Source organism: Bombina bombina, chromosome 1 (genome assembly GCF_027579735.1).
Source record: "Bombina bombina isolate aBomBom1 chromosome 1, aBomBom1.pri, whole genome shotgun sequence".
NCBI classification, from domain to species: Eukaryota; Metazoa; Chordata; class Amphibia; order Anura; family Bombinatoridae; genus Bombina; species Bombina bombina.
Window position 1 is genome coordinate 1,156,553,784 of NC_069499.1, and position 12,389 is coordinate 1,156,566,172.

Consider the following 12,389-nt stretch of genomic DNA (forward strand, 5'->3'; position numbering starts at 1 on the left):
AAAAAGGCTTGGCTGCCTACGTCACAATAAGAGCACCTGTGTGTTTTAATTAAAGGGGCAGTTACTGCTGTTTATGGGAACAGATTATTACCGGACTGAAGCAAAACCCTTTTTAAAAGGGTTAAGTATAGGTCAATATTGGGTTCAAAGTATTCAATGTATATAAATCTTGTATCAATATAAATTACTTTAAAGAATACAATATAAAAGACCGGGCACCGTAAAAGCATATTGTTAAATCTATCCGATCCCTATTCATAAGGTGTTATACAAGGATTGCTCCGTAGGCAGACAAAAAACAAAGTACTGTAAAAATATATATATTAATAAGCTGAAGAAAATAAAAAATGAAAAATCTAAAATTATTGTTATGACAATGTACTGTGGACTCTTAGAGGAAATGTGAGATAATTTTAGTATCAAAATTTCAATTTCAAATAAAATCTCACACATAGCTTGTAGAATGTTAGTAATTTACATGTAAACTGGCTTAGTGCCAGGGTTATTAATATATAGCAGACAACAAATATCGGAGACACCTAAACAAAAAACTTTCTGTATGTTTTTGTGATATTGTTGTATCTTTTTCTCCGACAACTGTAATTATATTAAGTTACATAAAGAATTGAAACATAAGAGGAAACGAGTAGAGCTTTGTGAAGAGGAAATAACGAATAAGTGAACAACTTAAGTGGACAAATAAAATGAACCCATAATTCTAGTGTAAAAGTGCATAGACTTAAATATGCAAATACAAATGCAAAGTGCCTCACTATGAGGCATTCTAAAATTGTGTGTACTGTGTCTTAGGTGTTAATTTTTAATTTTTGCCATGATTAAATCATAAAGTTAATTTGAAAATCTGTTCTTAATTTTCTATTGCTATGTTATTGTCCTTTATTTTTTATATACTTTTTATATTTTTTATAGAGATGACATTAGTAACATATTAGATAAAAACTGGCAAAAATCAAAGTGAAGGTACAAATGAACAACAAGTGCATGTGAGAAATAAGAAATTCTGTGGGTTATAAAATAACTATTATTTGTGGAAGCAAAATATGTATGTCAAGTGCACTGTATGTATACCTCATGCCTATTGGAGTAGTAATTTAATATAAAATTAAAATGGCACTAGCCAGCAAAACTGAAGATGCTGCTATTAATTAAGGGTAAATGAAGGAGCAAAATTTAGGACAGTGAGTAGTTTTTCTATAAAAAACAGACTGTGATGTTGCAACAAATTAATGGAAACAAATTAATCTACAAAATATCTGAGATCAGTCATTTTGTTAATACCATTTGGTGCTCCGGTTGATAAATTGAATATCCAAAAGGCTTCTTTTCTATTTAATGTGGCTACCCTATCACTTCCTCTAATGTCATAAGGGGCATGATCAATGCCTTGGAAGCTAAACATTGTCCTTAGGTTGGTATCATTGATAGGAATACCTAAAGATATAAAATGATCGACAAAGTGTTTAGCTACTGGAGTAGAGGGCGGATCATGTTTGATGGAGAGCAAATGCTCCCTGACCCTATCCTTAAGGAGCCTAGTCGTCCTACCTACATATTGCTTGCAGCAGATGTTACAACTAATTAAATAAACTACAAATCTGGAGTTACAATTCAATCTAAACCTGATATCAAAACAGTTACCTGTGGTCGTAGATCTAAACTCGTTACCAGGGACCACAAACTCACAACTCTTACAGGGGATCTTCCTACAGCTAAAGAATCCCTTTTCCGGTCCCTGGTAATGAGTTTGATACAAGATTTATATACATTGAATACTTTGAACCCAATATTGACCTATACTTAACCCTTTTAAAAAGGGTTTTGCTTCAGCCCGGTAATAATCTGTTCCCATAAACAGCAGTAACTGCCCCTTTAATTAAAACACACAGGTGTTCTTATTGTGACGTAGGCAGGCAAGCCTTTTTAAGTTGTTTGTTGTATGTACTAGTTAAGTCCCTGACGAAGTGCTTCCGGGCAGGAAACGCGTCGGACGTTTGCTATTGTTTCAGTGTACCCCTGAGTTTGTTTGACACCCTGTTAATGATCTTACAATAAAGTCTCTCTTTTTTACCTGCACGAAATCCTGCGGCTGTATTCTGTCCCATCAAGGGTAATTTTTATTGCATACATTTGTTCCAAAGCCTTGTTAGGTCTCCAGACTGACTTGGATTAGATAGAATTCCCCTCTTGCTTTGCTGCAGGGGAGGCTGAAGCGGGACCTTTGAAGTTCCGAAAGGAACAAAAATTATTTTGCTTGGTCCACATCTTTTGTTTTATCCTGAGGGAGGGCATGGCCTTTCCCTCCAGTGATGTCTGAAATAATTCCTTTCAGTGTAGGCCCGAATAGGGTCTTTACTTTGAAAGGGATGTTCAACAACTTAGATTTTGATGACACATCAGCAGACCAGGACTTAAGCCATAACACCCTGCGTGCTAAAATGGCAAAACCTGAATTCTTTGCCGCTAATTTAGCCATTTGGAAAGCGGCATCTGTAATGAAAGAATTAGCCAACTTAAGGGCCTAAATTTTATCCATAATATCCTCTAATGGAGTCTCCACCTGGAGAGCCTCTTCTAGAGCCTCAAACCAGAAAGCAGCTGCAGTAGTTATAGGAACAATGCATGCAATAGGTTGGAGAAGAAAACCTTGATGAACAAAAATTTTCTTTAGGAGACCCTCTAATTTTTTATCCATAGGATCTTTGAAAGCACAACTGTCTTCGATAGGTATAGTTGTACGCTTAGCAATAGTAGAAATAGCTCCCTCCACCTTAGGAACAGTCTGCCACAAGTCCTGTATGGTGTCAGATATGGGAAACATTTTCTTAAAAACAGGAGGGGGAGCAAACGGAATACCTGGTCTATCCCACTCCTTAGTAACAATAGTCACAATCCTCTTAGGGACTGGAAAGACATCAGTGTAAACAGGGACCTCTAAGTATCTGTCCATTTTACACAATTTCTCTGGGACCACTATAGGGTCACAATCGTCTAACGTAGCTAATACCTCCTTGAGCAATAAGCGGAGGTGTTCAAGCTTAAATTTGAAGGCCGTCATATCAGAATCTGTCTGAGGGAGCGTCTTTCCTAAATCAGAAATCTCTCCCTCAGATAACAAATCCCTTACCCCTACTTCAGAACATTGTGAGGGTATATCGGATACGGCTACTAAAGCGTCAGACGGCTCAGCATTTGTTCTTAACCCAGAGCTGTCACTCTTTCCTTGTAAACCAGGCAGTTTAGAGAAAACCTCTGTGAGGGTTTTATTCATAACTATGGCCATGTCTTGTAAAGTAAATGAATTTGACGCATTAGAGGTACTTGGCGTCACTTGTGCGGGCGTTACTGGTTGTGACACTTGGGGAGAGCTAGATGCTAAACCCTCATTTCCTTCTAACTGAGAATCATCTATTGCAATATTTTTAAGTGCTAAAATATGCTCTTTATAATTTATAGACATATTAGTGCAAGTGGGACACATTCTAAGAGGGGGTTCCACAATGGCTTCTAAACACATAGAACAAGGATTTTCCTTGGTGTCAGACATGTTAACAGGCTACTAATGAAACAAACAAGCTTGGAAAACACTTAAATCAAAGAAAATAACACTTTAAACAAAAACGGTACTGTGCCTTTAAGAGAAAAAAAGCTGCACAATCTCTGCAAAACAGTGTAAAAAAGCAGTAAACAAAACAAAATTTTTATAGTAGCATCATAAAGCCTTAGTAACTTTGCACCAATATGCAAATACACAATTAACCCCTTAATGTAAAAACCGGATTGAAAAAACTTAAAAACCGGTAAAATAACGTTCAGCGCCTTGCCACAGCTCTGCTGTGGCGCCTACCTGCCCTTTAGGAACGATTTGTGGGGAAAAAAACCTCTTTGCAGCCCTCAAATACAGCAGGAGTCTCTGGAGAAGTAGCTGGATGCTTCTGAGGTAAATAAACTGTAAATAGGCCCCTCCCACCTCACTCGATGTTATGGGGCCTAAAAGAAACACCACAGAGTGTTTCTTAAACTAGCCATGTGGGTTAATAGCCCTTAAACAAGCCACAAAGACCCCTTAAAGTCCCTCAAAAAATGTTTTATTTGTAATTAAACCAAAACGTTTTTTTTCCTATTAGTGTCACCAGTAACTATGAGCCCTTTATGCAAGCTTGGATTCCTCTTTTACTGAATACAACTTACCTTTCCCTCATGGGGATATTGCCAGCCTTTTCTAGAAATAACACAGTCTGTCTAGAAAAAAATAGACTGAACATACCTTAATGCAGTTTAGCCTGCAAACTGTTCCCTCAACTGAAGTTTTCCTGTACTCTTCAGCCCTTGTGAGAACAGCAGTGGATCTTAATTACAAAATGCTAAGATCATCATCCTCCTTGCAGAAATCTTCATCCCTTTTCTGCCAGAGAGTAAATAGTACACACCGGTACCATTTAAAATAACAAACCTTTGCTTGAGAAAATAAAAACTAACATTTTTGTCACCACACTCCCTTTGCCCTTCCTAGCAGTTAAGCAGGCAGAGAGAATGGCTAGGGGTGGAGTTAAGGGAGGAGCTATATGGACAGCTCTGCTGTGGGTGCTCTCTCTGCCACTTCCTGTAGGGAAGGAGAATATCCCATAAGTATGGATGAATCTGTGGACTCGATACATCTTACAAGAGAAACTTACTTCAAGAGCAATTAACGCTTGAGTGGGAGTGTTAATTAGAGCTCCATTTGTAATCTGGCCCAAAATGTTTACAAGCAAAGTCTCTGTGTAAAAGATCTTCACAGGAAAATTGCTTGTATTTTTGAGCTTTGATACATGACTATCAAAATCATATTACAGTCATTGAATAAGACTTGTAACGTTCAGTACAGAAGCAAGATGCTTGGACTACTGCAAAATCCTTTGCAGTTTGCATTTTATAATGGCATCACAGAAAAGTCATGGTCCATACAAGACACATGAGAAAACAGCCTATGTATGCAAAATATCACTGAAAGCCTTATGTAGTATAATAAAGATTGTAAGTACTCACATTGATAGCTTACTACCCATTTTCTTCCTGCAATCCCCAAGAAATACTTCAAAGTCCTCTCGCACACTAAATCTGCATCTGAAATATAACGTTTAAAATTCATTATTTTTTTTTAACAAGGAGAGAAGGTATTTTAAAGTTCATTTTCAAACAATAACTTGTTTAAACCAGATCTTCCCGATCAGTCTTATGTTTTGTCTGTTAAAATATTGTGCTTTTTTTGTTAATTGGCTTGAAATAACAAAATAGTTGATAATAGGTCTGATATCTGATCATTTATTTTAGGTCTTAAGTTTAAATGGAGTAGCATTTAACTCTGTATCACAATAAACTTTACAGAAATATTCTAAAGAGATTAAGTACAAGTTTTCAAAACTAGAATGGTAGCCCGATTGTTAAGGAATTTTGCATAGCTGGTGTATTGCATATGCACAGTAGAGTTTAAGATGTCTTATCTGGATATAAATCTAACTTGGTAAATTAGGAATGAAGAAATGATTTGCTAAAAACTAAGATAAGCTTCCCAAGATGAATGGTATTCAAAAAGTATACCGAAATAGAATACTTTATATTTGAGGGGAAAAAAATTGAAGAAAGAAAAGAACAAACTCCAAACAACTTAATTATGTCCTTATGTTTGTCTTCCAAATGCAAATGAGCAAGTGTAGCATCAAAACAAACACAACCAGAAAAAAAACAAAAAAAACGTGAATTACACCCAAGTATCCAAATATCACTCAACTGAAGCTAATCACAGTATAGTCGAAATTATCTGGTTCATGAGAAAAGCTCCAGTTGCACTAATGTATACATTCTCAGAGTACATATAGTATATCTGGCAGTCCATTTATACCAGTAAAGTATTTTTTTGTTGAGCCCCAAGCAAAACAAAATGTATGCTTACCAGGTAAATTAATTTCTTTCATGATGGAGAGAGTCAAAGAGTCATCACATACGGCTATCTATACTCCAGGGCCCCAATTTATCAAAGGTCTTGCGGACCTGATCCGACACTGCGGATCAGGTCCGCAAGACCTCGCTAAATGCGGAGAGCAATACGCTCTCCGCATTTAACATTGCACCAGCAGCTCACAAGAGCTGGAAAAGAGGGGTATCAACGGCACTGCTAGCCTAATGTAGCTTAAATACTTAGGATTCCCTACTAATCCCTTGTCACCCTTAGTGCATGTGGGAATTATTCCCTTACAAATATTTGGGCTTGAAAAGGTGCTATGTAGTTTTCAACATATGAAACTTAAAGTAGAGAGAAACTCTAACTCAACAGACTACATATATAGCACTCTAAGTGGTTGATGTAGGGTACATCTGTAAAAAGTACACAAGATTCTATTCCTTAAAGTGAAAGTAAAGTTTCACATATTAGTATACACTATTGTATTAGTCATAGTTTAAATAAATAAATCGCTAACTTTTTTCCCCCAATACATTATCTATTTATATAACAAACTTGTTTTATTTATCTCTTCCGTTATGATCCTGACTCCTCCTAATAGACACTTCCTTATTTTAGAGTGAGTGACGTATAGAGCGGTCCCACCCGCTCTATACTTGTCTACAAACTGCGTTCACGAGGATCTAATTCACCTGCGCATGCGCATAGCGGCGACTACTTTCACTGATTTAAGTGTAATAACATGGTAATAACATCGTTACTTACTTTAAATGAATTTTAAATAAAATGTGGAGCCCGTCAGGATTAGTGCCGTATGAAGAAATACATGCATTATGCCGGCTATTCAATAATATAAATAGGCATGCGCGAAACGGGAGCGCGCTTGTCTTGCGAGCCAAGAAAATATTTCTGAACGCATGCGCAGATCATCCAGGAGTCGGATGACGTAGATTGACGGCCGCCTAACGGCCAGAATTTTAATAGGCTGCTAGAAAAACGTGACCGGACATAAAAAAGAAATAATAAAGGACGGGTTGAATTTACGAAGCGAAAACAAGTAAGTATAAACAGCGAAAACTCAGTTTATACTAACAATTGAAAAAAAGTGATGAATGAAACTACTATTCAATTAGGGCAACAATTATAATTAGATATTGAAATCAAGTCAACTTTACCTTCACTTTAAGGCAAATCAGAGTTACTGATAGTCTAGTGAGCTTGCGTGTTCAACGTTAAAACATAACTTTTATTATGTCAAATTTAAAATAGAAACCTGGAAAATGATTTAAAAACACTCTCAGATGCTGGAGGAGTAGTAATTAACCTGTTAACGTTTAATAGATTCTAGTAAAGTAGGTCATATATTGTGCTTGTAGACTACTGTGGTGTAGTTGTATCAAGTGTGTTTGAATAAATACACACTTGTAACAAGAAGTCTTATTAAATTATTGGGTGTATATAAATATACAAAAAAGTTACTCTGTAGTCTCTACTTATAGTAATGTTAGTAAAGTATCGATTTATATATTATATTATACACAAGTGTCCCTGCATGTTGCAAAATAACCATATGTCAGTACAGCTCTAACATTATGGTTTAACCCAATACTATCTGCTTGAGGGTAGCATACTCTATCTATTGGAGTAGTGAAATTTGAGTACAATATATCATATCTAAGAGATTAATACTGTTGTAGTTGGGGGATTTGCCCCCTATGTTGATCTTTGTGTACCACTTGGTATTCCACCTAAAGGGAAGTTGCCACTTTCTCTATTCAGTAATTATTATTTATGTTACCCACAATTAATGGGTGGCTTCTGCGTATGTACATGGAATGTTCAGTGTTGTGATTCACATACAATACTTGTCAGCTCTTAACACTCTGTTTAAACCCGTTAGTTGGGTATGCTAAAATAGCTTATTAGATTTAATGTAGGCTCCTATGTTTGATATGACACTTATATCCTATGAATTGAGACAATGCTACAGTTATTACATAGGTTTATTTTAAGGTCATATGTTTGGCGCTGTACTTGTGTGCCGTGTATTAGGGCAATGTTCACTTAGCTAGGTCTGAATTCAGCGCATTTGTTTCCAGCTCTTATGTTTGGTGTTACGCTTGTGTGGCATGTATCAGATCAGTGCCCTCTAAAATGAGACAGAGTTCAGCACATTTGTTATAAGTTCTTATGTCTTGCATACCATTGATGTACCATGTATTGGAGTAGTGCCCACTAACATGAGTCAGAATTCAGCACATTGGTTATCAGCTTATATGTTTGGTGCAACACTTATATAACATATATATTTGAGCAGTATCCCCTCAAAGTATGGCACACTTATTATAAGTACATATGTTTGGCGCAAGATTTTTGTACCTTTTATTGGAGCGGTGCCCACTTAAATAAGTAAAAATTCAGCACTCATACAGAAAATAAACTATAATAGTTCAGTTGTAGCTAATGGATTTATGTATAGTATAAAATATTAGTAGTAATAACACAAGCTAGTTATAAACTTATGTCTGAAGCATAATATTTGTTTTTCAGATGTATAAGAGGGATATTCATTGGTTGGGTTTAGGCGCAGCTCATTCAGTCTCATACGCTGTCAAGTTTCAGCACACATACAGATTGCAGGCTACCGCTTGTATAAATCTCCCTGCTCGGTTTTTAGCCGGTGCAGTACATGCACTCTTCCCCGGTATTAGTTAGATTCTCTAATAGTAATTAGTATTTACACTACTGGTTTATAAGATAAAGTATAAAATCGACAATCTATGTCAAATGGTTGCTCCAGATTGAGCCCCACTCCTGAGTATATTACTCTCGTATCGTTTACCAGATGAGTCTGTCTGTTGGTTATTAAGCAAATGTGGTCCAATGTTATTGGAATCTGGCAGTGACAATCTGCCTACTTTGACTAGTAAGTTAATAAGTTAAGACAGGTTTATTATTGCAGCATTCTAAGGCTAATCTAAAAATACAGGAGCTCCAGGACTCCTCACCAATTCCCTAACGTCCCTAGCATGTTTCGCCCTAACGGCTTTCTCAAAGGGTGAGCGCGCCGCTCACTTCCTGGGTATTTGAAAATTCTCAGGTCCCTCCTTTCGGATGACGTCATCCTCCTGCTTGCGAATGGTTGCTTCCTATTGGACCACCATGTCTTGACTGACGAGAACTACATGACGTGGTGATTTAGTTGCTATTCATATGCCGATGTGGTATATTAAACGGGTTGGAAAACACTATTGGATTCCTTCCAACATTATCTATCCGTTTACTAAGGCCTGTGAGTAAAGGAAAACATATTGAATATTACAATGTTGATTCCCATTGCTTTGTTTCCATGGGTACCTTCTTTGTATATTTATTATTCAATGTCAGACGCACTGAGCTTGTAGTCATCTGACTTTTCTTTGCTCTAAGGTATCTCTTTATTCTGGGCATATGGTGTAAGACAATCATTATTTATGTACACAAAGATCAACATAGGGGGCAAATCCCCCAGCTACAACAGTATTAATCTCTTAGATATGATATATTGTACTCAAATTTCACTACTCCAATAGATAGAGTATGCTACCCTCAAGCAGATAGTATTGGGTTAAACCATAATGTTAGAGCTGTACTGACATATGGTTATTTTGCAACATGCAGGGACACTTGTGTATAATATAATATATAAATCGATACTTTACTAACATTACTATAAGTAGAGACTACAGAGTAACTTTTTTGTATATTTATATACACCCAATAATTTAATAAGACTTCTTGTTACAAGTGTGTATTTATTCAAACACACTTGATACAACTACACCACAGTAGTCTACAAGCACAATATATGACCTACTACTTTACTAGAATCTATTAAACGTTAACAGGTTAATTACTACTCCTCCAGCATCTGAGAGTGTTTTTAAATCATTTTCCAGGTTTCTATTTTAAATTTGACATAATAAAAGTTATGTTTTAACGTTGAACACGCAAGCTCACTAGACTATCAGTAACTCTGATTTGCCTTAAGGAATAGAATCTTGTGTACTTTTTACAGATGTACCCTACATCAACCCCTTAGAGTGCTATATATGTAGTCTGTTGAGTTAGAGTTTCTCTCTACTTTAAGCTCACAAGAGCTGCTGGTGCAACGCCGCCCCCTTCTGACTCGCGGCCATTGGCCGCCAGCAGGGAGGTGTCAATCTGGATGTTGTGAGAGCTCTCGAATATTATGTGGAGGCCACAGAAGATTTTAGGCTTCTTCTCTTCTTAATTATTATTTCTGGGCCTCGCAAGGGTCAGAAAGCTACGGATGTTACTTTAGCTGCCTGACTTGAAGCCTTAATTTGTAATATTTGGTTGTCTGGGAAAACTTCCCCTAAGCACATAGCTGCTTATTCAATTAGAACAGTTGCCACTTCTTGGGCCTTTATCGTAATGAGGCTTCTGTTGATCAGATTTGTGGACTTCACTCATGCAGGCCCATTTATCAAGCTCCGTACGGAGCTTGAAGGGCCGTGTTTCTGGCGAGTCTTCAACTTATGAAGCAGCGGTCTAAAGACCGCTGCTCCATAACCCTGTCCGCCTGCTCTGAGCAGGCAGACAGGAATCGCAGGAAATCAACCCGATCGTATTCGATCGGGTTGATTTCCTGCGATTCCTGTCCACCTGCTCAGAGCAGGCGGACAGGGTTATGGGCCTAATTAAGAAGAGAAGAAGCCTAAAATCTTCTGTGGCTTCCACATAATATTCGAGAGCTCTCACAACATCCAGATTGTAAAGAAGAAACCACAATTTCCTACACCTCACTTCCTCAACAAGATTAATGCACCTGGTGGGGTGTGTATATATTGTTTGTAATTATCACTCAATGATTTGTCTAAAAAAATTTACAATAACAATTTATTCTTACCCAATAATTTTTTTTCTTTTACGGTGGTGAGATTTCACGAGCCATTAACATTTGGGATTAAGCTACCTCCAGGAGGTAGGCAAACATTACCCAACAAATCAAGAGACTGACCCTCCTCCAAGAAAGCTTTATGAATCAAAAGCTTCAACCAATAGGCTAATGAAACGGCAGAAACCTTCTGGCCCTTTCGGGAACCAGAAAAATGAACAAACAAGATAAAAATATTGTCTAAAATCCTCAGCAGCCTGCAAATAGAACTTCAAAGCTCTGTCCACATCCAAATTATGGAGAAGCCTCTTTGGATTTGGAAAAAAGGGCTAACAACAATCTCACGGTTGATATTGTCAGAAGAAACAGCCTTAGGTAGAAAATTAAACTTGGCTCTAAAAATTGCCTTATTTTGATAAAAAACGCTCACAATAAAGAGCGAAAAATTCAGGAAATCTTCTAGCAGAAGAAATAACAAAAAGAAACAAGACCGTCCTGGCTGAATATCCAAATTATGCATAGGTTCAAAAGGAGGAACCTGCAAAATTCTTAAAGCCAAATTGTTTCCATGGAGGAGAAATTGGTTTAAAGGGACAGTCTACTTCAGAATTTTTATTGTTTAAAAAGATAGATAATCCCTTTATTACCCATTTCCCAGTTTTGCATAACCAACAAAGTTATATTAATGTTTTTTACCTCTGTGATTACCTTGTATCTAAGCTTCTGCAGACTGCCCTCTTATTGCAGTTCTTTTGACAGTGTTGCATTTTAGCCAATCAGTGCTGACTCCTAGATAACTCTGCGACAGAGAACATACAATGTTATCTATAAGGCACACATGAACTAGCGCTGTCTAACTATGAAAAACTGTCAAAATGCCCTGAGATAAGAGGCGGCCTTCAAGGGCTTAGAAATTAGAATATGAGCCTACCTATGTTTAGCTTTCAACAAAGAAAACCAAGAGAACAAAGCAAATTTGATGATAAAAGTAAATTGTAAAGATGTTTAAAATCGCATGCTCTATCTGAATCATGAAAGTTTAATTTTTAACTTTTTCTAGCCTGTCACAGGCATAATCCTGACTAAGGCCTGGACAAAACTGAATATCTAGAAATTTAGCAATCTATTTGTGAAACAAGAGAGAAAGAGCAGAAATCTGTCCCTTTAAAGAACTACTGGATAAACCCGTATCCAAATCATCCTGAAGAATTGAAGAATTCTAGGAATTCTAAAAGAGTGCCAACTGAACCCCTGTTCCACATGCCCAAAAAAATAAAATAAAAGCCTTTCAAACCTTTTCATTGTCACAGTTTTATGGGCCTGAATCAAAGTTTCAATGACAGATTTAAAAAATCCCCTCATATTTAGAGAATTTAGATCCTGATTAAAAAATGGACCTTGAAACAGAAGGTCGTGGCACAGAAGAAGAGGTTATGGAGGACAAGTAGATATCTACACTAGATCTGCAAACCAAGTCCTGCAACGCCAAACTCTAGCAATCAGAATTACTGATGATACCTCCTGCTTGAT

At 37.0% G+C, this 12,389-nt stretch overlaps 1 protein-coding gene across 1 annotated transcript in view; it reads right to left on the minus strand.

The window, feature by feature from the left end:
• The window catches only part of BRCA1 (BRCA1 DNA repair associated), a 1,073,265-nt gene that overhangs the window by 306,387 nt on the left and 754,489 nt on the right, over positions 1 to 12,389 (minus strand). Inside the window, exon 15 of the mRNA XM_053699586.1 lies at positions 5,047 to 5,124. Coding sequence (XP_053555561.1) covers positions 5,047 to 5,124 — 78 coding nt within the window. The remainder of the gene's footprint in view (positions 1 to 5,046; positions 5,125 to 12,389) is intronic.